Source organism: Manis javanica, chromosome 9 (assembly GCF_040802235.1).
Source record: "Manis javanica isolate MJ-LG chromosome 9, MJ_LKY, whole genome shotgun sequence".
Classification (NCBI taxonomy): Eukaryota; Metazoa; Chordata; class Mammalia; order Pholidota; family Manidae; genus Manis; species Manis javanica.
The window spans coordinates 113,757,164-113,781,805 of NC_133164.1; the positions used below are offsets into that span (position 1 = coordinate 113,757,164).

General features: G+C 51.6%; 2 protein-coding genes across 2 annotated transcripts in view; both read left to right on the forward strand.

Moving 5' to 3' along the window:
- The window catches only part of PHLPP1 (PH domain and leucine rich repeat protein phosphatase 1), a 198,348-nt gene extending 194,247 nt beyond the window's left edge, over positions 1–4,101 (forward strand). Inside the window, exon 17 of the mRNA XM_073213186.1 lies at positions 2,044–4,101. Within this exon, the coding sequence (XP_073069287.1) occupies positions 2,044–3,156 (1,113 nt within the window). The 3' untranslated portion in view covers positions 3,157–4,101. The remainder of the gene's footprint in view (positions 1–2,043) is intronic.
- A 4,712-nt stretch (positions 4,102–8,813) lies between these two features.
- LOC108385223 (uncharacterized) overlaps positions 8,814–24,642 on the forward strand; it is a 131,650-nt gene continuing 115,821 nt past the window's right edge. Inside the window, exons 1-4 of the mRNA XM_073213293.1 lie at positions 8,814–9,075; positions 9,681–9,800; positions 10,678–10,919; positions 11,827–11,959. Coding sequence (XP_073069394.1) covers positions 8,814–9,075; positions 9,681–9,800; positions 10,678–10,919; positions 11,827–11,959 — 757 coding nt within the window. The remainder of the gene's footprint in view (positions 9,076–9,680; positions 9,801–10,677; positions 10,920–11,826; positions 11,960–24,642) is intronic.

The window sequence follows — 24,642 nt, forward strand, 5'->3', positions numbered from 1 at the left end:
GCCCCACATGGGACATATAGCAACATCTGGAGACATTTCTGTTGTCACAGCTGGTACAGAGAGTGCTTTTGGCTTGTAGTAGGCAGAGGCAGGTTTTGCTAATATCCTCCAGAGAACAGGATGGCACCCTCCACAAAGAATTATTTGGCCCAAAATGTCATCATGCCACTGTTGAGAAACCCTGGAGGAAGTCTGCCTCTAAGCAGATTCATCACAGTGCCACTTCAACACAGTCTCTAGGGGCTCTGCCCTGCTCCCTAACTCATCATATGACGTTGACCACCTGTGGGCCTGAGAAATGAAAAGGGGATGCAGACATGCAACCGCAGACATCTGCCCACAGGAGGTGTCCAGTCTTATATTAGTAGAACCCACAGAACCATGTAAAGCCTAGGCAGACAGTAGTGAACGTGCAGTTCAGTAAAGAAAAAGACTGTGATTCCAGATAGGCTTTGTTAAGGGCCCTATGGCTGAGAGACTCAGGACCCCCTGTGAGTCTCTGTGTCAATTTTTAGTTCCTTGCCTATTCCGGGAGCAGAGGGGATTAAAATGGACAGCAGACACTGTTAGGGAGCAAAGACAGTCTAAGGTGGGACATAATGTATTGAAGCAAGCATTCAACATTGCATGATATGAAGGCTAACAGTTTCTACTATATAAAGGCATCACACTTGGTGCTTTGAATTTTTCTCTTGTTTTCTCTGCCCTTCCTCATCCTCACTTTTGTCTGCATTGCTGAATATTCAACCCCCTTTGGCTTTTCTCTTCTCTACTTGGAGGCACATCCCCAAAACATGCACACACGTGTGTGCAACCATTGTTTCTGATGGGGAGAGATCTGTGAAGGTTTGGGCAGAACTACAAGGGAAATTTCTGCTGAATTCTACACTTTGGGGAAGAATTAATTAGCAGGATTAAGGGAGTTATAAATTGTGTTTGAAGCACAATTAGTAATTTTGCTTCTAAGTAATTTTACTTCTAAGAATATTTTTAGTAACTGTGGTTCTAAGAATGCTGGCTGCTCCAGATTGTGTGCAGAGCTTGGGAAGGCACTCCCAGATAAGGGAAGGTGGGCGGGGTTGGCGGGGTTGAAAGGGGAATGGCATTCTCTGGATGAAACACTTCCTTTGAGGGGCATGGTGAGGCCATCTCTGTTACCTCATACCTGTTACCCTAGTCACCCACTACAAATTGCCCTTGTCATAATAGAGCCTTCTCTGGAAAAGATGTTAAAAATAGCAGCATGTAGAGGCATGTTACAGACCTTAGAACCTTAAATGTGAAGAGAGAACCAAGCAGGTGCCCAGGTTGTCTTCCTGCCTCCCCTCTAGCTGCCGAGTAAAGGGGTCTGGTGAATGGTCTGAAACTTTGGCTTGTGATTTAAATGTCATGAACCCAAAAAACCCAGAGACCAACTTCTCCATTCGCCACCAGGAAAACCAGTTCAAGGAAATGATGGGAATCGGCACTTCCTCCCTTAGCTCTACCTCTCCAAACACATCATTCTTACCCAGCTAGTCAACCAGGACTTCACCACCATTTATGTTCTTAACCTTAACTTGAAAATAGTGTCTCTCTGCCCCCTTCTGGACCTCAGACACCACCGCTCCTGTGGTCCATGCACCGTTGGGAGTTACATTTGGGGCATTATCTCACACCGTCTCTGCCTCGTGTGTCTGCTCAGGACCGGCTTATTCCAGAAAAGCTCATGCCCTCCTGCGGGTTACAGGGGAAGCCAATCGACCACGCGGCTGTGTCCGGCTAGAGGGTGGTTGGCTTCGAGGTGAATGGGTCTTGTTAACGTGTGAACATGAGCCCAAAGGGAAAAGGTGAAGTACTTTGTCTTTGTCCCTTCTGCTCCTGATGTCAGGTTCCTGCCCCAAGTTTGTGATGACAGGTGGACATTAACCACTCACCAGAGAGTGAGCCCTTCCCTTTGAGTGGCCCAGACAGACTCCCCCGGCCTCGGGTGGGAGGCTGCCAGGAAGCTGCACGCTTGCCACACACACTGCCTGTTAATGTGTCTGGAAACTCCTCTTCCAGGATGGCAAGGTGAATGGAGTGACCGAGTCCACGCGCATCCTGGGCTACACCTTCCTCCACCCCAGTGTGGTTCCTCGCCCCCACGTGCAGTCCGTGCCCTTGACGCCCCAGGACGAGTTCTTCATCCTGGGCAATAAGGGCTTGTGGGACAGCCTGTCCATCGAGGAGGCGGTGGGGGCCGTGCGCAACGTGCCCGACGCCCTGGCCGCCGCCAAGAAGCTGTGCACGCTGGCCCAGAGCTACGGCTGCCACGACAGCGTCAGCGCCGTGGTGGTGCAGCTCAGCGTCACCGAGGACAGCTTCTGCTGCTGCGAGCTCGGCGCAGGTGGAGCCGGGCCGCCGCCCAGCCCGGGCATCTTCCCTCCCTCCGTCAGCATGGTGCTCAAGGACCGGCCGGCCGACGGCCTGGGCGGGCCGTCCTCCAGCAGCGGCATGGCCTCCGAGATCAGCAGTGAGCTCTCCACCTCCGAGATGAGCAGCGAGGTGGGGTCCACGGCTTCGGACGAGCCCCCGTCTGGCCTCCTGAATGAGAACAGCCCCGCCTACCCCAGCGAGCAGCGCTGCATGCTCCACCCGGTCGGCCTGGCCAGCTCCTTCCAGCGCCAGCTGTCCAGCGCCACCTTCTCCAGCGCCTTCTCTGACAACGGCCTGGACAGCGATGACGAGGAACCCATCGAGGGCGTCTTCACCAACGGCAGCCGGGTGGAGGTGGAGGTCGACATTCACTGCAGCCGGGCCAGGGAGAAGCGGCAGCATCTGCTCCAGGTGCCGGCGGAGGCCAGCGACGAGGGCATTGTCATCAGCGCCAACGAGGACGAGCCGGGGCTGCCCAGGAGGGTGGACTTGGCCGCCCTGGGGACCATCGGGCGCCGGAGGGCTAACGGCTCCGTGGCGCCGCAGGAGAGGAGCCACAATGTGATAGAGGTGGCGGCTGACGCACCCCTCCGAAAGGCCGGAGGCTATTTTGCCGCCCCGACGCAGCCGGATCCCGACGACCAGTTCATCATCCCCCCCGAGCTGGAGGAGGAGGTCAGAGAGATCATGAAGCACCACCACCAGCAGCGGCAGGGCCCGGGGGCGCCGCCGCCGGACTGCTGCGACACGCCGCTGTGACCGCTGGGGTGCTGGCGGGCAGACCAGCCGAGCAAGGCTGAGCCGCAGGGGCTCCCGGCTCGGCTCGCGCTGAACCAGGGCTTCCCCCACGCCGAGCCCTGTCTTTGCAGCCAGTCTGTAGATTCCTTTTGTTGGTCATTTTTAAAATAATTACCACTTTTCTTCTAGTGCTTTACCAATATGATTTAAATTTGTTAACTCCTTCCCCTAACATATCAGATGTATAAAGACAAAGAACAAAAGGTTTAATATATTACAGAGAAACAGTTAATGTAATATTTTTTAAAATGGATTTTTTGTTGTTTGTTTGGAAGGCAGGGCAGGTTGCCAGAGCTCAATGATTTAATAATATTGTAATTCTGTATTTCTTTGGGGGAAAAGGTATTTTTTTTTTGTCTTGAAAATGATAGACATTTGTAGAATATGGAGACTAACTCCTAGGAGTTGCTTTACTCTGTCAGGTGACGTACGTCACTGGGATTCACTAATTTTCTCTGAGAGAACAGTTGATTGAGAAATTTCTATTGTATATAGCTCAGTGTTGTATAGTGACGCTTCAGGTGATTTGTAGATTCCGCACAAGGGCACAGCCCGAACCACTGACTTCTCTTCCTCCCTGTGTGAGCCTTCCCGCCACCTCATAACCCGCCTTCAGTCTATTTCACGATGAGGCTGAGCAGCTAAGAGCATTTCTGTTTGTATAAAGTGGATCTTAGGCCTCTGGAAACAAACCTGCTCCCACGGGGCCTCTGAACCCTTTTTCTTCCCCACCCAGCCTCTCGACTTTTGCAGACACTTTTTAACGGTGTCCTTCCCGGCTGCCGCTGTCAGCATGACCGTACAGAGCTCCATCAGACACTTTACGTACCAAGAGTTCTATGAAAGCAGAATGCACAAATGAACATGTCATAATTTTTGTTATAATAAATATAAAATTTATAAGTATTGGACCCGTCTGCTTTTGTCTCAGGAGCCGAATATGTCTTGCCAGATGATAACACCCAGCTTGGGTTTGGCATGGATGGATTAATTTGGGGGTTATCAGATATTTCTAACTGACTTTTTTTTTTAAGGGAAAACACCAACAGATGAACCTACGTTGAATGAGGAAGTGAAGTCAGCCCTATGAAATCAGCAACAATATAAGCAGCTGACCTTACAGCCTTTTTGTTTCTTGTTATTTAGAGGAGATGATAAAAGGGGACTAGATAGAGGCTGCACTGAGGTGGTCCCTGGGAAACGTCTCTCACAAAGCCAAGTTCATTTCCAATTCTCGCAGGGGTCCTTTAGTCACATGAACAGGTTAACAGACCTTTATTTGAACATAAAAATCAGGAGCTGGTTGCCTCAGTCTCCACCACTAGCAGAAATAATGTCAGTGCTGTGGGGCCCACTAGGAAATCCTTGCTTAATGGCCCCATTTACAAACTGTAGCACCACCCCCTCCTCCCCACCTGCATCTTTGGAACTCTTGTTGAAGATACTGTTGGTCTCCCGGTCTCAGGTGGACCAGCTTCCCAGGTAGACCTGTCTTCCTTCAGGTCTGCCCTCAAGTGGAACCTGGCTAGTTCAGTGACAGGACAGTTGGTATTTCTTAATCTGTAGACTTGGTGATGGGCTGTCCATCCCTTTGCTGTGTGGCCAGCTCAGGGGGCCGCCCTTGTCTCAGTAATGTCCGTACTACTTTCCATGTCAGGCTACTTGTACACCACGCCCTTTGAAAACAACTAAGGCCGTGGAAGAAGAGTGAGCTCATCTCAGCTCGTGAGGGACCTAGTGACCAAGGGACTGGACTGCCCACGCTCAGACGGAGCTCTCTGCTCTGGACAGGAAGCAAAAACATGTTAATTTAACCCTGTGCCCAGCCCCCTCACCTCAGTCTTCACCCTGCCCCAGGTGGATGGGAGCAGATTGGAAGGCCCTGGGTTTTCACACCAGTGCCTTATTTGCTACAGAAACCTGGGCTGCTTGTGTGACTTCCCTGGCCCTTCAGTCACCATGGGAGGGCTCACCTGCTGCCCGTCCATGTGGACCTGTCTCCCACTCAGCTCACTTCCCAAGGAGCCAGCACGTGCTACCCTGAGTGTGGTCAACGGAGGTAGCAGCAAGTTGAGGATCCCTTGGTGGGTCCCACAGTGGCCGCTGGTGCCAGGGCAGCCCCTGGGACTGGCAAGTCCATGGGGAGACTTACCCTGATTTCCCACCTTCTGTGCTGATGTGTGAGAAGAGCTTGGTGTTGCTGTTTTCCAGTTCAGCCAGCGCTCGTTCGCTATTAAGTCACATTGAGCACATGCTAAATAAGGCACTCTGGAGATCAAGGACAAAACTTTGCCCTGTGGGAGCTTGGGGAAGATAGGCATGTGGATGGAAAGACGGCAGCAGATGAGCACACGTCAAGTGACCGAAGAGGTGGAGATGCGTGAATAGGTCTCCTTGCTCTTGCACACGAGCCACTCAGTTAAGGGGGGGGTTTCTTTTCACTTCAGCTCATCAGCATCTAATAATATATGTAGAACTGCTTCTAAAAACTGCAAAGTGTTTAATATTTGAGGATTCCCAAAGCCATGGCATCTCTGGAGGCAAGTGTGAGAGAGGACACCACCCTGCCACCCTTCCTCCTTCCTGCCAGGAAGGCTCCTGGAGTGGTGAAAGGGCTGGGGAAGCCCTGACCAGCCTCGCAGCCTTGCTAAGACTCCTAGTTCCCAACTGAGGACTCTACAAGTTGGTGTGGGATCAGCCACATGCCACCACATGTGGCATGGAATATGGCTCTGAGGAGGGCACCAGGACCAGTGTCTGGTGCCCAGGCACCCTGTCTGACCCGGTTTCTCCTGATTGCTTTTGTCACAGCACCACCTGCTGGTGAGATTAGATTTCGGGTGGAAATGGACTTAACTCATTCTTTATCCTTCCTCTGTTCTTCCAGAAGAAACAAAGTTTAAGTTACTCATTATTTTCCTAGACATGTGACAGAAAGTACTCCCAGCACTAAAAAGGAGGAAGAGAAGCTGCATTAAACACTTAGCATCGCGCCTGTGGGGCTGGCTTTGTAATTGCCGACGACGGCCTACCGGCTCGTGTGATGGGCACTGCTTTCTACAGGAAACTGACGTGCAGCCATACCAGGACGTGTTACCAGTCTTAGTGTTGATGGGGAGAGAGGAAGTCAAACTCCAACATCCATCTGGGCCCCATACCGCATGGTGAAAAGTCAGTAAGTAAAAAGCCATAATCTGCTTTAGCTCCTCTAAGACAACTTCTGAGAGCCAGTTTTTGAGCAGCCCCCCAGAGAAGAAGAGCAACTCCGATTTAATCATTTGACCGTGTTCACTCCCAGGTGGGCACTCAGAGAAAGGCATTTTTGAATTTGCCCTGACAAGTCAGGAGACAGAATTTCTGTTAAGTGCAGGGGCTGTAATATCTGCCCTACCCACATCCCCAGTGATTGAACTAGGTAATGTATTTGCAGCAATCTGGAGATAGTAAAGCCTTATGTAGGTGGAAGTACTGTTACTGTAAATGAAGAACTGAGGGTGGTCAGGTAGAAAATCATTGGGAACAGCCAAAAACTTAAAAACTCTTAGAGAAACAGCTGTTGGAATTGTTACGGTAGGAAGAGATGAGGTCATAGTAGAGAAAAACTGGCTTTTCTCATTCCTTGCCATGGAATTCATTTTTCTTACATCCCCCATCCATTCAAACCTTTTCCCTGTTGTCATCCATCTGTCATGACCTGATTTCTATTGCTATGTATTTGAAAGATGACTCTAAAATTATTTCCCCCAGCCCCAAACTAAAATTGCAACCAAGGTCAGACTTAGTTTGGCAGATCCACTGCCCTGATTAGCAGATGGAAGAAGGAACTACATGGAGCCAAAGCTTTGGGCTGGTGATAAAGTGCTGCTGCACAGCCACGGCCCACCCGCCAGCCTCACCACGCTCATTCACTCAACACACCGAAGGGGTGGTGGCCGTGCTGACATCCTGGGCTCTTGAGGTGTGAGCCAGCAGGAAGGTGGGCTGCAGGCTCTGCATATTGTCCCCTGCCTTGGGGCTGGACATCTGACAGGAGGAACAGGGCAAGGAGGTCCCCAAGGCCGCCTCTGATTCTCTCATCTGTGTGGTGCAGAAAGCTTACTGCCCCTGGCCTGAATTCAGGGGCCGTAAGCAAGCCTGCTTTGTCAGGCTCCACTTTCTTCGTCCCTTCATTTTTTTCCAAGTCGGAAACACAGTGTTCTAGCCAGTTCAAAGGTGAAACAGCAGAACACTTGGGAGAATTTCCTTCCATCTGCTTATGACGAGAACTACTCCCATCGTCATTCCTCTTTTTCTAAAGGCGTGGAAGTAAAACTGGCTCCAAACTGAAATTTCAAGTACTTTCTGGTCATGACAGTTTCTTAGGTCTTACTCCAATAAACTGTACTTCCCCCTAATTACTAATCTATTGAAAAAAGTTGAAATGGCAACCTCAAGATAATTTTCCCAAATGTTGCTACTTCCAGGTGTTGACTTCGGTGAACTCATTTTTATAGGTCGTTTGCTTTTCTGAGTCTTTAAGAAAACTGCTACACATTTAGCATTTGGAAGTTCTTAAATCAGTTTCACTTAATCGAAATTGCCCCATAACCCAGGAATAAATTATGCACACAGAGCCCCCCTCTGTAACCCATTGTTGTATAGTCTAGAATACGTCTTAAGAACTCACTGAATATTCCTTTTCCTAGAGCATTTCAGTAGGTTAAAAATAGCTCATTGAGATGTGTGTTACATCCCTGCCTACTACTCTCAGCATAATTAGCCACACTTTTTCCTTAGGAGCTGAAACCACCATCTCTCACAGGTAAAACTATGAGGATTTTATTCCTAGAAACTTCATTAGGCATATTACAATGCTGCATATAATTTGCATAGATTCTCATGTAAACATTTGTATGAGTCTTCTTGCTTTCCAGATTTAAATCTCATGATATTCCTGGGGGCTCAGGTGTTGGGCCTGGGCCTGGCTCCTTCTCTGTCACCGGCACATCTACTAGGGGATGTGCACGTTGGGGGAAGAAGGGCCCGTGGGCAGGGGAGGTCAAGCACACCGATGGGCCCAGACACACGGCCTTTCTTCTTCATGTCAGTCTGGCCTGAGCATCGGCAGGCAGAAATGGCCCCAGAGTTCACGGGGTGCTGCTTCCAGGCGGAATCCAAACTGTCGCACTGTCACTCTGCCGAGTGACTGGCTGTTTTTTCCTGCTAGATCTCCAAAGATAGAGGTTCCTGGTTCCCCTTCCGTACTGCCGAGGCCCTGCATGAGTAACTGAGTAAGCTGGGCATCTGCTCTGTGCAGCAGCACCTGGCTGGGCCCAGGGCAGTGCAGGCTGCCCACCTGATGAAGTAACCGTACCCTACAGGACCAAGGGTGCAGTGTCGGGGCGGATGCGCCCCCGCCTGAGCTCGCAAACTGGCCAACCCCAAGTTGGGGGTTCTCTGCACACCCTAGTCATGAGGTGTGGTTACTGAGAGCCCGTGCCGCAGCAAGGTCTTCTGTCCACAGTGGCTTTTAAACGTTTCTGTCGTGACTTCCTAAGAAACCACACTGACTTCCCACCTCTAGTGAAACAAGACAGAGAAGGGCCCACCCCCCACGGGCTGCCCCTCTGAAGCCCCACATGGGCCTCACCCCCGGCGGTGGGGCTCCAGAAATGCTGCGGCTCCCGCCCTCGGGAGCTCTGCAGAAGACCGAGCCTCTTCCAGGGGTGCTGGGCACTGAGCGCCAGGATCCGGAGGTGGGCACTGGACCTCTGTCTACTGAGCTTGGAAGACGACCTCTTGAGGCAGAGAAGAATGGAAGGCCCAATGCTCCTTGTTCGGCCCACCAAACACCAGCAAACAGCAAAACCATTTCCCAGCTGTTTTTCTTCAACAGGGAGGGTTTGTTCGGAGCAACTTTGAATTTTGCACACTGTGGAGATAGGTACACCTCATCAGGGGGGATGCTTGCTGGGAGCAACCTCTGCTTCCTCTTGAGCCCCCCTCTGTAACCCATCCCAGGCCCAGACCCTAGACATACACGCCTATTTGTTTAAAAAAAAAGTGGCAGCCTTACCCGCATCCCAACACACTCGGCTTGGCCACACTGCCATTAGTAATTAAGGCTGATGACCCTTGGCATCTTGGGGCGCAGAAGAGAGGGAGTTTTCAGCAAGTCCTCAGAGGAGTCTGACATGGCCCCCTGCCTCCACTGAGAATCGCTGCCTTGTTACTTCAGCCATGCTTTTGCTAGAAGCCGCCTCAACATCGCAAGGCCCGTGACCTTGTGGCCAGTCCAGCCCTCCACCTTTGCTTGTCCACCTAGGCCATGCAGCAAGGCACTGGTTCCTGCAGATGACACCTCACCAGGTTTGCAGCCTGTCCCCTCCAAGCTCAGAGCTGCTCGTCTCGCTTTCCCATCCTGCTTCCTCCTGACCTCCCCGCAGGAGCTGAAACAAAGCATCCCTGTCCCAGCTGCTCACTCCGTGCCTGCCTTTCACCTACAGCCACAGAGCCCCAGTCCCTCCTATCTGTCCTCCCAGAGAAAGGGGACTACGTCTCCGCTGCCACCACCCTGCTGCTCTGCGACCTCAAGGCTTTGTCCCCCGCCTCCCGTGGCGCTCCTGGCAACCCCTGTGTATGTGCAGGCCTCTCCCACTTAAAAACGTGAACGTGAAGATCTCCCCCGTGCCTGAGTTTGCAGCCAGCTGTCCTGGCTCCTTCCCTTCTGTGCTGACCTTCCTTCCCTCCATCCCGCCCACACCCTCCCTGCCTTGGGACGGTGGCCTGCTGCTCAGCACTGTCACCAGTGGCCTCCGGGCATGCTTCCAGTGACAGTGACACGTTGCTGCCTTTTACAACATTCGCTGCAAGCCCATCGTTTCCTTGTTCAAATCTCCATTTGGCTCCCATCACTTTCACTCTGCCTTTGGACTGTCATCAAACTGCCGCTCCTCCGCCACGCTTTGCGATCTGCGGGATCCAAGAACTGGGCCAAGCCCTCCCTCCGCCTCTGGCGCGCACTCAGCTCTCCCCCTGGGGGTGCTTGTTGTCCCCGCCCTGTCTCCTGCCTGGTCGCAGGCACCTGGCACCTGGCACACCCCACACCACATCTCAGAACCTGGCACGTGTCATCGAGGCCTGTCAGCTGCGCTTCCTACCCCCACCCCCCCGCCGAGACAATGAATGGTCACCATTCTAAAAATTATTTCAGCTGTGAAGACAATAGAAGAAGAGGTAATAGGATCAAGAATGAGATTTGACCCAAGACGTGATTGAAGAAACACAAGGTAGGGTCTGGGGAAGAGAATTTGAGCAGCGGAAAGGTCAAGGGCCGGGGCGGGGCGGGCGCGGGGAGTGGGCAGTAATCGCGTCCCTCTTCCTTGCCCGCAGCAGGTTCCGAACCAATGGCGAAATAAGGTAGAACTAAGCAGAAGGAGCAAAAAGGTCACCTGTATTACTTAAAGCTGCCGACGGACAATGTGCCTCGTGCTATTGGGTAAGTGCACTTCGGATTACCGAATCCCCCCGTCAGCGGGCGCACCCCAGCCCCCAGCTCGCTGCGGAGCCGAGCGCGCCCCCTGCGGATGGTGGCTGACACCCCGGTTCCCGCCAGGCTGAGGGGCCGGGCTGCGCGTGCGCAGTGTGTCCTCCCCGCCTCCCGGCTGGGAGGGAGCGTGGGGCACCAGCGCCGCGGCGGGAGGGCTTCTCCCTGCGGCGGGCCTGCGAGCCCACGGGCGGGCGTGGTGAGAGCTCCGTGACCAGGGCAGGAGGGGCTGAGCGGAGGTGCGGCCGAGGGCCGGGCGATGCTAGAGAAGCTCGTGCCTTTCCCAGGGGCTGGCACGGGGCTGGCGCGAGGCGGGATGTTCAGCAAGTCTATTTCACGTTTCCTTAAGCTCAGGCCACTGGTCCCCTGTCCGCCGCCTCCCAACCCCTGAGCACACAGCCCCGCGGCTCTCACGGGCATCTGGGCCCGGTCATTCGTTCCCAGGGGGTTGTATAAGCACACAAATGCACATAAATGTCTACCCGGCAATGAGCAAAAATACCGGTGAGCCTGAGTATTTGGAAACACTGTCTCCCCAAGTCCTCTCTCTCACTTACCAAGCGTGGTGTCTGGGTGTTCGGGAATTTACGGCTGTGCCTGAAGCGCCAGGAGCCCAGTACCGTCTGCGCCTGACTTGGGGGTGGCCTGGGTGCCTTTGCGCGGGGCAGGGACTCTGCCTTTTCATACGGGCCCTCCCTCTTCGCCATGGGGCGTTTTGCAGGAGGGTGGAGGATTACTGTACACCCCCTAGAGTGTGGGTGCAGATGGCCCTACTCCTCAGCTTCTGTCAGCCCAGCCTAGGAGTGTGGCAGCCCAGCTTCCTGCCCTGGGGCCGGTGCCTGCCAGGGAGCAGGGAATCCCGCGCTCCTCACCGTGTCCTTTGGCATATGAAGTCAGTTCTGTATTTCCTCCCTCTCTGCTTTGCCGTGGTTTTGCCGCAGGGTTATGACCTATGAAAATTTTCAGGTCAGCCATGTGCTAACTGATGGGGACAACTCGCTGATGGAGTACTAACCAGAACTAGCTGTATGTCTCAAATGTCTAATACTCAACAAAATACTAATTTCCTCTCTGGGTTGATTAATCTTACTCTTGTTTTAATTCAGGATTTTGGCAGGAGCTGGAAAACAGCATGGGGAAACGCGGTTTCACAAGCTTGCAGACATCACCTCCTTTCTGTCTGGAGAGACCCCCGTGCGGTTTCCGTCCTGCTGTTGGAGCTTCGGCAGGTTGGCACAGGTACGAGGTTGAACCATGTTCCCTTGTTGTTCTGGTGGACTACAAGTTGGTGGCATATCCCCAATTTCGTGTGGTTCAGCTTGATAAATAGAGTTTTTGGAGCTGTACAAAATGTCCTGTAAAGCTACCCACCCACCCACACACTCTTGGCTTCACTTTGTGCTCCAGCGTATGTTTATGAATTGCCTTTAACTCTGGTTAGGCATTTCACTGTATCTCCCTTTTAAATTGCCTAATGTGCCCAATACAGGCTCTTTCACATGCTCCATGATCAACTGCTATCAAGCAAACTTTCCAAAAACACGTGGAAACCGCAGTCTGGATAATTAGCTGATGGTTGCCTTCTGAATCTCTGCCATTGTCCCCACAGTGGGCGGGCACCTGGGAGCTTCCCACTTTCATCCCATTCCTCCCTGAGCCAAAGACAAATTAGACTGGGCATCGTTCAGGTGTTTTCTCAGTAAGTAGGACCCTCCTTTACAGGTGAAACAGACAAGGCCTGAGGAACTGAGCCCCCACTAAGAGCTGTTGCAGGGCCCGAGGGGAAGGTGCGTGTGCAGAGGGGTACCCTGCGCCCCCAGCGCAAAGCCTTGAGAAGAGGCCCCTTTGTGGCCTCTGAGGGCGAGGAGGAGGGGTGGGGCGGGCTGTGGTCGTGCATGTGCTCCACCCAGAGGACACATCGGATATGCAAAAGAAAATATCAGAACTTCCCTTTATGTTTGTTGGCATTCTGAAAGATGCAAGAGTTAATCTTCACACATGGCTTGACTAGGTCAGAGGAACACTACCCTAAATGCTTTACATACAGTGATTCACTTCACCTGGACAATAGCACCAGGTGGAGAAGAGGGCTATAATCCTCATTTAAAGAATTTGAGGCTGGGTGGGCACCAATGATAAATTCAAGGTCACCACCGGGAAGTGTGAGAGCAGGGGCTTGAACCTAGGCTGGCTGGCTCTGAAACTCTCTCATCATCATATTATAACCATTTCAAGGGTGAGATCAGCCCCATCACACACACACACACACACACACACACACGTTCCAGCTTCGTGTCTTACTGAGACGTACAGGTTTTCAGCCCCTGGGTCGGAGCCCTCACGAGGGAAGGAACCATATGCTGTGCTGTGCTGATTCTGACCCACCACTGGGAATCTGGGCCCCCATGGACCTCAGTTTGTAAAGGAAGAGCTCTTGTCATTCCCTGCTCCTGAGGTAGCACTAGGGCAGTAGGTTAATCCTCTTGGTTAATCCTTAATCAAACAAAAGCATGAGTTTAGGGCAAGTAGCACGGTTTTCTGTCCCACTTAACTGCTTGTTTCACGGATAGTGCCTCTGTCAGCACTTAGGAGAGTCTGGGACCTTTTCTTTCTCCATGCATGTGATTTCACAAAGTTAATCTTAAAAAGAAAAGGAAATGGGCTTTGGATTTTTTGGTGTCTGTGAATCTATCACTAGTGACAGAGTTGTGACCTCACTGCTCCAGTAAAGCTCAGGGGAGGAGAGACTCCCCGGGGGAGGGATGGGGGTGGGGGGGGATTGGGAAGGATCCAGGATGTTACAAACCAGATTACAGGGCATTGGAGAGGCCCCGGGACTGAGGGAGGAAGGATTTGTCCAGTTCAATGCAACGATGCAATGTAGGAGAAAAGCTGCTTTTTTGTAGAAGGAGGAGCTATAACCCTGAGGTAAGGCTTCGGGTAAGTTCTAGAGTGTTCTCTACCTTCTCGTGGAGTGTACCGGAGATGTGGGAAGGAGGATTACAGACTGACTTTCAGAAGGTAGGAGACAGACTTGCAAAAAATATCTGGAACCCCACTTAGGTCATTAGTTTTTTATGTTTGATTGATTGCTTAGTACTGAGAAAGGTTAAAATATGGCGATAAAAAAGGATCTGGGTCCTCCCTTGTTTACACATTCTTTTCTCATTCCAAGATTTTAAATGGGTCCCTCCCATCTTGCAAGTCCTTGAAGAAGGGATCTTGCCTTACTGATATTTGTATCTCAGGGGCTGTCTGCGCCTGAGACATTATAAGCTTTCAGCGTATTGTCACGTAGGTACGTATGAAAGAAGCACCAACTTTGCAAACACTGTGATTTTGTTGTCTTTTTTATTATACTCTTCTTACGAGCACCTCTTTACAGTGGTGGTAGAAGAGGAACAAAGCTTTCTCCCACCCAGGAAGCCAGGGACCGATTAGAAAATACAACTAATAATTTTTTTTCTGAATATAAAAAGTTCGAAAAGATCAGAACATTAATGAAGAAAAAAATGACCATAATCTCATTAACACATGAACGCTGTTTCATTCCCTTCCAGTCTTTTTTCTAAGCACTGTGTTTTAATACACAATTTTGATGATACTATATTCAATATCCTTTCCTTCCTGTTATGTTTTGAGCATCCCCCCTTGTTCATGACAATTCTTGGTAAACATTTTTAAAAGCTGGTAATATTTTGTCAGGTAAAAGTACCATAATTTGTTCAGATGTGTTGTAATGGTGGTCATTTGGATGGGTTCTGGCTTCATCTTTGCTATGACCCTGGTTAAATTTATGCACAGTCGGAGCAAGAGGCGGGAAGCTAGGCTGTTACTCTCTGTGAGTTAGGAGGCTGTGGCCCTGCTTTCCAGGCGTGGGGAAGACGCAGCCCCGCCGAGAGTGGTGAAGGGCCGGTGGGCTGGGTGGGCAGTGTTACCAGAGGGAGGAGAGTACTGAGCTCCAAGCACTGTGATGAAACGGAAAAATGCCCCCCATATTTTTTCTTCCTGGAAGAAGAAAGGAAATTCACTGAAGAGAAACTTCTGATATAGCTTTGGGCCAATTCTTAAAGAGTCAAATTCATCTCAGCTTTGAGAAAAAATCCACAATTTTTATTTATCTTCTCTGTGAAATGTTCCTTTCAGTGGCTGGTGATTGAGAGCCACAGAGGGGGTTCACAGTGCACAGTCTCCGTGAGAGGGTGCATGTGTGTCTGTCACAGGCATGACTCGGGGAAAGGGCTTAATCAGGTGTCCTAGTGCCCAGAGAAAAGCGGCCACCCGGGTCAGGAGCAGGGGTGGCGTCACAGAGGGGTGCGTCCTGCAGTGGTCCTTGGAGAATGTTCGGGAGGTAGCCCATGGAGAAGTGGGGTGACAGCATCCCCGCCAGGGGCACTGTTGTTTCTGGTATGTGAGGTCAGGACACCAACAAGGAGCTCAAGTTATCTGAGCCCGGATTCTTAACTGCTTCGGCTGGAGCAATCTTTTACCAACATCATATCAGATCTCATTGTCCTGCCTCTTTAAAAAAAGTTACTCTTTTAAGGTCATAGGGTATATGAACTTCAGCAACTCTTTTTATGTAAATGCCAAGAGGAAGAAAAATTTGCCCAATATTCCTTTGAGGTTGAATTTCATATTGTTTATGCAGCCCCAAACTGGCACACTGTTGGTGGACTTCAGTGTATCTTACCTACGCCAAGTACCATCCGCATAGTGAGAGCCCGCTGTCTCTGTCGTATCTTTGCATGTGGGCATTTAACTGGCATCACAAATTCATCCCTAAACAGAACTTCTGGTTTTCTACCCTCCCCAAAGAACCTCTCTTTGTCTTTCTTACTACAAAAACATCAGGAGTCACCCTTGATTCCGGTCCTCTCATCACTGCCACCAGCCAGCTCCTCAGCAGTTCTGTCTGCTTCATCTTGGAAATGTGTCATTCTAAACCTTCCACGTCTGTCCCTCTCCCTGCTTGCCCAAGCCACCATTCTCTGTCAGGTGGGCTTCTGTACAAAGTTCCGTTGGGTAACCTCCCTCCGTTTTCCACCAGAACCACCATTTCAGGGCGTGGGCCATGCCAGGTTCCCGAGCCGTCTCCATTGCTCCAGAATGAACCAAACTTTTCACGGGGGCTGCCCAGTCACCTAGGACCGGCCAGCCTCCCCAGGCAGCCTTGCCCACTCTCGCCTCCCTCTACGCCAGGGCTTCTTGACCTCAGCACCCGTGACATTTTGGTCCGGATACTGTTCCGAGTAGGACGTTGAGAGCCATCTCCGGTCCTGCCCACTGGCTGCCAGTAGCTCCCTCCCACACCTGTGTCCACAGAAAGGTCTCCAGACATTGCCAGATGTCACCTGGGGGCAGAATCAGCCCTGTGGAGTCACTAGTCATGTCCCGCTGAACAAGCCGTGTGTCTCCCCATGTAGGTCCTTGTGGCAACTCCCCGCCGGCCGAGCGCTCATGCTCAGATGCCCTCATGCCTGCCTCCTCCTCTCTCTGAGCTCAGCTCAGACGTCACTCTTCAGGAGGGTCCTCTTAACCACCCAGACTGAGATGGCCTCTTGGAAGTCACCCTGGACTACACCACGGCATTTTAATTCCCTCACATCAAGAGGTGAAAGGATCTTGTTTCTTTGTTCACCATTCCGTCATTGGTTGTGAGCTTCATGAGACCAACAGTTGCAGCCACAGAGCGGGAATGTGGCAAACTTCAAAAAGTCTTGGGGGAGTTTCTTTTAACAGCATCTTCTCGCCTCAGCTACCTCGGTCTGGTGACTTAGTTCTGGGGTTCCCAGTGAGTAACCCCATGGATCCAGTCTCCTGGCAGAGAAGTTCACGTGGCCTTCCTGGCTCTGACAGAAAGGTCTCGTCTGGGGCAACCCAAGCAAAATGCAGCAGGTCAAGGGGAGTCAGGTCTTGGAGAGGTTATTGACTTCAAGGGAGCTCTGAGGGTTGTGTCTGCAGTAGGAAGCTAATCCAGTAGGAAGCTGGCAGGGAAGGTGCCCTGCTGGGGGCCCAGCTGAGAGGGGGCAGGGGCTGCATCTCAGGGCCAGAGCGGCCCTCCCTGCCCAGCAGCCCGGTGCCCAGCCCATCCTCCTGACCACTGCCCCATCACACATCTCCCTCCACATCCTCTCTCCCCACATCCCACAGGATGCGTTTCCAGGGCCTCCAGCCAACCTCTCGACTCTCTTCTCTTCGCCAAACACAAGAGCCAATTCTGTCTTCTTCCGGCCTCACTGAAGCTGCTGATTCAGTGCATCACTTTCTGTCCTCATTGTCCTCTCTGCTCTTGGCGGTCTTCCTTACAGAAGAAGAACATCCTTTGCAAGATTAAAATTGACCACGAAGTATATGCTTTCCTACATTTGTTTTTTTACATCTCATTTTTCAATCTCAATTGATTCAACTTGTTGCAACTATAATACATTACAGTTAAACATTAGAGGCAGGCACTGGCAGGAAAGGCAATATTGATAGAATGTATGTCAAATACTGAAGTTTTCAACATAAAAATGAATCACTTTATTATTTCTTGTGGACATGCTGCTGCTCAAAACAGCATGCTCCTGGGCAGCAGACTGAGTATTGATGAGCATGTAACACATGCCCCTGAACTTGAGCTAAGCACCCAGGACTCTCGGTGACGTTTTTCTCCAGGGGCAGAAACTGCAACAAGCCTGTGGTTCCCTCTCCACCAGCACCAGTGTGTGCAAGGCTGGGATGTCCGGTGTCTGGACTCATGAGAATTTGTCATTTATGGCTCTGTGGTGAGCTAATGTTGAGGAATGCTCTGACTCCAGCTGCTTTTCCACTGGGTAGATGTCAGCGACAGTGCTCGAGAAGCAGAAAAGGAATTAGAGAATTACTGTTGGAGGGCAAAAGTCCAGACTATTTTATCAAAAGCTTATTAAGCTAGCTCTCTCTCCCCCTCTTCCGATCTCTCTTTCTCTTTCTTGCTCTGTCACTCACACACACACACACGATGCCCTGGCTACAGCTCAGCTCTCTAACAATTTTGTAATTTTGGTAGAATGTACTGGATTCTAAAATCTTCTGGGAGGTTTTTGTCTTGAGAGGCTAACCCTGGTATGTCATTTTTTGAGGCTGACTCCAGTACAAAATCCACATCCAATACACAAATGTAAAGAAACACTTTGTTCTAGGAAAATCATGAAATAAGCTGACTGCATTCGTTTGGATGGGAGGCAGAGTCTTCTGCTTGAGGTTTTAAAGCGCTCTTCCTGCCCACTCCAGGAGTGCGTAGCCCCAGCACCATTAGCCATGGCCATATGCTTATCTGGTGATTGCTATTTGCATGTGTATCTCTGCATTAAGCGATCTGAGGTAGGGGATGAATCCCCTTTGCTGCCTTCACTTGTGCTTGCTGTGCCTGTGTGTGAAGCATGCACACTGTAGAAACTCGCTGAGCGGACAAACTGCAAGGCCAGTCCTGGGAGGAACTCTCATCCCCTCCGGTTGCTGTAACAAAGCACTGTGATCTGGGTGGCTGGCAACACAGAAATTCATTGTCTCACAGTTCTGGGGGCTAGAAATCAGATCAGGGGTCGGCAGGGCTGTGCTCCCTTCTGGGACCCGTTGGGGAAGATCCCTCCATGCTTCGTCCACCTCCTGGTGGCTCCCGGCCACCCTTGGCGGCCTCAGCTTGCAGCTGCACGCCCCCACATGGGGTCTGCCGCTGTTCCATGGCCTTCCCCCTGTGAGTCTGTGTCTCCATTCAAATTTCCTTCTTCTTCTAGGGACACCGGCCATATAGGATTGAGGCCCATCCTAACCCAGTGTGACCTCATCCTAACTAATTATATCTGCAAGTAGGGCAATTCTCTGAAGTACTGGGGAGTCAGGACACAATTCAACCATAACAGGCCTTTCCAAGGAAGCCTGTGACAATACCCTGATGTCTCAGAAACAATGGAGGGTGATCACGGCGGCCAGAAGACCCAGCCATTGTACCAACCTCCTCCTGGGCTTGGCCAGTGGTTCCTGAACTGAGCCGTTACGCCAGGGCTCCCCTGCACGGAGGCTGCACCACGGCCTGACAGTGGTCCTCAAACTTCTGCTGATCCATGGGCATGTCCCCAGCAGCAGCAGAGCCGTGGGGCCCAGAGATTAACTGGGCTGGCAGGAGATGCCCACGGTCGACAGGAGGCTGGGGGTGAAGCTTGCGTTCCCCTTGGACAGCTACGGCGGCTTGCACATGCCAAAGAGGGGGGACGGTGGGAGCCAGTCGGCAAGAGGAAATGAGGTGGAGGCCCAGGCCTGGAGGCTCGTGGTGGTGTTCAGGCCAGCACACCGCCGCGCTCCTGCAGACGGGGCGGCGAGAGCTGGGGGCGCGTCCACATCGTCAGCCGGCCTGGGAAGGTGTGTGGCCCATTAGGCGGAGCCCCATCCCAGGAGGGCAAGGTGGGCCAGGTGAGGCAAGGAGCATGTGGGCTTCGTCCTGGCCTCCCCCGTCCCCCACCCCCGTCTTACACCTGCTGATGCTCCGCAAACCAAGCCTGCGCTCTGGCAGGAGGCAGGGGCCCAGGGGCCGGGCCAGAGGGGCGGTGGCGACAGACTCAGTGCCCTGGGGGCTGGAGTGCGTGCGGGCGGGTTGGATCAGGGGAATTTGGGGGCCGGAGGGTGTGGCTGGGGCTTGGCATAGCCACGCTGGGAGGCGAGGGCCCGTCCTAACTAGTGTGACCAGCACCTCGGGGCAGCTGAGAGCGGACAGCATCTCTGACGGGATCCAGTGATCAGGGCTGCTGGTGCGTTTCCCCCCGAGGGGTTCCCAGCCCTGCTGCACGTGAGAATCGCTTGGGGAATATTTTTAAAATACCCCGGGGTGCCAGGGTCTTAACAGAGTGATTCTGACGTAACTGGCCTGGGGGCGGGACCTACGTTAGTATTTTTAAAGCACTTTAGGCGATTGTATTGCAGAGGCAGGGTGGAAAATCTCCTACCCCTTATTGAAGGACGAAAGAAGAAAACGGAGAGTTCTTTTCCCAGCTCCCGGGGAGCAAAGGACTCCCCGGGAGCCGGGGCTCTGGTTACGCACAGATAGGCGCCGCGCGATCCGCTGCCCCTGGAGCCTCCTTCCTAGCGCAGAGAGCCGTCCTGGCAGGGCCGCCGCGTCCGCGAGCCCCCAGCCTGGGCTGCGGGGCCGCCCCGCTGGGAAGGGGGCTTCTCAGCGCCTCTGTGTCTCGGGGGGCCGTGGCAGCACGCACAGGACCACAGCCAGAAACTAACAGCTGCCCCGGGGCGGCACCAGCTGAAGTCACCAGCAGGGGGCAGCTGGGCCCCGGGGCGGCGCCCAGCAGGCACCCTGGCGACCACCACAGAGGCACCCGTGGGTGAGCCCTCGAGGTGACATGGGGGGTGAGGGCAGGGAGGCGGCGGGAGCTGGGGCGGGAGCCATGCCCCGGTGTCTCTGCGTTGTAGGCCTGGCTCTTGCACACAGGGTAGACTGCTTCCCGTCCAGCCTCAGCAGGGTGGGGAAACGCGCAGTCACCTCCCCGACGCTGGAAACGTTAGTTACAGCACATTTCACTGCCTCTTGGAAGCACGAGGCCCCACCTCATGGCCTCTTCCCACTCCCCGGATCCTCTTTCTCTCTCTGGTGTTCGCTTAAATTAAATTTCAGCCCTCTAAAATGGCATAGAGGCTGATGATAGGGAAGCGCCAGGGTTTTATTCACATTACAGTTGACCCTTGAATAACACAGGTTTGATCTGTGTGGGCCCACTTACGTGTAGGTATTTTTCAATCAATCCACTGGAAAATTTTTTAGAGGTCTGCGATAATTTGAAAAATATTTTCTTTTCTCTGCTTACTTACTTTATTGTAAGAAAGCAGTATACAGTATCCATGACATACAAAATATGGGTTAATTGGCTGTTTATGTTATCAGTAAGGATTCCAGTCAACAGTAGGCCACTAGTAATTAAGTTTTGGGGGAGTCAAAATTTATACAGAGATTTTTTACTTTGAGGGGGAGTGGGTACCTCTAACCTCCACGTTGTTCAGGGATCAAATGTAGTTTCTTCCTCCAAGATACAGGCTGAAGGCGTCTTCTGGTGGAGATGCCAATACCTGTTTAGTGCCCTGTGGTTTATGCGTCACGTAGTTCTCATCTCTTCCCATCATTACATTCTGGAGACAGACACCCGTGGATCTGGACTTTGCACCGTCTCTGCCTTATCGGGGGACTTCTGCTTCTCTCCAGACCTCCCACTGAGAGATTTTTGGTGCTTGAGGAACTAACTCTCCTTGATGGAATTCAAGTTACAGCTGCCATATTGTGAACTTAGGTTCTAAGCAATAGTCCGATTATAGCCTTGCTCCTTTGTAGCCATCAGCGTCACATGGGAACAGTGCCAGCCTCGCGGCCGTGTGGCCCGAGCCATCTCACAGGGCTCCACACTTAGGACGGTTGCCCACTGGCTTCATGTTCTGCTCTCCTCATCTTGAAATTCTTAATTTTTGAGCATGGTGCCTTATACTTTCACTTTGCAAGGGGCCCTGCAAATTTTGTAGCTGGTCCTGCTTGAGAACATCTTAAAAATGCAGAATCTCAGGCCATACCCCACATTTTAACAAGATCCCTGGATGGTTCATATGCATGTGAAAGTTTGGGAGACACTGCTTTCTACCACTTTGGAGTTGTTTTCCTAACAGAAAGTTGTTACTAGAAGAGATTTCAAAGTCCTGAAAAATGCATGCAGGACAACAAATATGTGGGCAACCTACAGATGTGTTTTCATAGTCTTCAACTTAATACCTTGGAATGTGCAGTGTGTTGGCGTGAAGTCGTCTCAGAAGATTCTCACCGAACAGAGCTCTTGTCACTGAAGGCTGGCAGGGAACAGACCAGGCGCTGCTTCAGCCCAGTTCCTTAATTTTGGAGTGGTTACACTGAATCCAGTTTTGGTTTACGGTTCCCAGGCCATCGCCCTGTCCTTCCTCTGCCACCCGTCCTCTGCCATCCGTCCTCTGCCATCCGTCCTCTGCCTCTTCGGTGATGGGGCGAGGGCGCATCTCGCAGCAGAAGGCACACAGTGCTCGTCTGTAGAATTGTGGGGGCCACAAGAGCTCCTCCAGCTCTTCCCCATTTCTGAGGCAGTTACACAGCCTGCTTGCTGCCCCCTCACTTTCCACAGTGGTATTTTTCTCAGATTCGGATTCATATAACTTCGAGGGCCCACCCTGACCCAGACACAGTGCACAGTGGGTGTTTTCGTACGTGATAAGAATCCCCCTTACATCACAGCCAACCAGACATGTGGATAGTTCCCAATAGGTGCTGAAGAGGGGTAGTAGTTGACCTGAACCCGGGTGACCCCGGGGGCATCCTACCCCAGCTGCCCCATCCGGCCTCCTTTGGGGGCCATCTTCCTGGGACTTTCTCCTCAAGGCTTGTGTGCGTTTCCAGGGAACCATACTTTGTCATAAAGTCATGCAACACCATGTGTGGACGCAGCACTAACCCTTTGCATTGGTGTCCTTTCCCCCTACTGGGGACGCTCAGGATTCAGCCTGTGGTCTGAGGCCCGTGGGGTAGGAGCGCTGTGCTGGGGAGGCTGCTGGGTGGAACTTTCTGTGTAGAGGCCACCGTATATGCGTTGGTGGCCTTCCTGGTGTGCTCGTCTTCATGCACACATAATCGGGTAATGTTTTGCACATGGGGCCTGCCCCGCCCCAACTCCCTACCCAGTAACCTGCCAACTGAGTGCCCTCCTTCTCCCACTTGTCTTAGGATCTAGACTCCATAGGCGTGTGTGTCCACAGAGACACAGCCACCTGTACAAATACAGGGCGTTGCTGGTTCTGACCAGTGGCTTCAGAGCGCGTCCCTCTAGGTACTCCGTGACGAGTTCCCTACCAGCCTGTCACCACATGGCTTGAGCATCTGCTGATGCAGCCCCAGGGCCATCAATCAATGGTGATTTTCTAGTTCTGCCCTTCCTTCCAAAATGGTAACAACACTTTCCCTCAGGAACTCTTGGTTGTCCTGCATACAGTTTGCACCAGAAAGACAGGGTAAATGGTACCCTCATGCTCTCCAATGGTGACCAATATTTTTTTAGTGTGATTATAAATTCATGGGCTTTACATATTTTGTGGGTTTCAATCCATCACATTCATTATTCTTTTAAATGCTCAAATTGTTCCAACTTAGATCAGCACAAGCCCTGTCAAGTTTTGGCTCCTGTGGCCAGTTTCCCATTATTTTGTTGCTCTTTCTTGACTTTAGGGTGTATTCCATCAGGTATGTGCAGTCTGAATACTGCAGTGAAAAGCCACCAAAAGTTGTTCTTTCCCTGTGAGGTTCTGTCAGCTGTTTAAGGTACATTAGGTTTATTATACATTTCTGTGTATCTCTCTATGCTTGACCATTCCATGATATAAAGTGAAAAACACAGGACCTCTTGTGCATTTCCTCTCAGAGGGAATTTTCCCAGAGAAATGAAAGGCCCAGCATGTTTAAAGGCCAATGTGTAAGGATGTTTATTGCAGCACCTCTGATCATGGAAAAGGGGTAGTGGGGGATGCCTGTTAATGTTGATTCTACTTATGTGAACACTTGCATGGCCCCAAAGTTAAAACTATACAACAAGGTACATCTCAAGAAGTCTACCTTCTGAGGCAAAGCCAACATGGTGGCGTGAGTAGGACAGTGGGAATCTCCTCCCAAAAATATATATATTATTGAAAATACAACAAATACAACTAATCCTAAAAGAGAGACTGGAAGACATGGGACAACAGCCAGACTACATTCACACGTGTGAGAGCCCAGCGCCTGGTGAAAGGGGTAAGATACAAGCCCCGGCCAGCGGGACCCCAGCACATCTCCCCCCAGCTCCCGGAGGGAGGAGGAGGGAGCCCAAGACTGCTAAACACCCAGCCCCAGCCACCCGCACCAGAGCACAGACACAGTGCATGCGTGGAGGGCTGGAAACTAGGGAAATAGGGCAGCAAGACCTCTGAGCGGGTTCCGAAGCTGATGCCCCTGTGACAAAGAAAAGCCAGTGCTCTTTGAAAGTCTTAAAGGAACAGGGATTTAACAGCTAGAAGGAAACAACACAGGTCACAGCCCAGTGGCTGGAAATTAGAGGGAAAACTGGGCGCACTAACCCCCTGGGCAACAGCTCCGAGACCCCTCACGGAGGTAAACAGCCAAACAGCCCCCAACCCAGTCCATTACCCCTCCTGGCGCTGCAAAAGCAGAGAAACAGCCTAAGGCAAAACATGCCCACAGAAAGGCAGAAAGGAAAATTCCTACACTTCGGCCTGCAAGACACAAAGACCCAGCCTACACGCAATTACACAACACGAGCCACTAGGGGTCGCAGTTGTCCCAGAAAAGAAAGGCCAGCACCAAGTGAAAAGTTTGGCCCTCCCAGCTGACAGTCAATAGCACCTGTCAACATGAAAAGGCAAAAAAATATGATCCAGACAAGACTAACCCCGACAGCTTGGGCATCTGCTACATCTTCCCCTGAGAAGGAACCTGGGGAGATAGATTTAGCCAGTCTTCCTGAAAAAGAATTCAAAACAAAAGTCATAACCATGCTGATGGACTTGCAGAGAAATATGCAAGAAATAAGGAAGGAGAATACAGAAATAAAACAAGCTCTGGAAGGACTTCAAAACAGAATGGACGAAATGCAAGAGACCATTAATGGTCTAGAAAACAGAGAACAGGAACGCAGAGAAGGTGATGCAGAGAGAGATAAAAGGATCTCCAGGAATGAAAGAATCTTAAGAGAGCTGAGTGACCAATCAAAAAGGAAAAATATACGCATTATAGGAATACCAGAAGAAGAAGAGAGAGAAAAAGGGATAGAAAGTGTCTTTGAAGAAATAATTGCCGAAAACTTCCCCAAACTAGGGGAAGAAATGGCCTCTCAGACCACAGA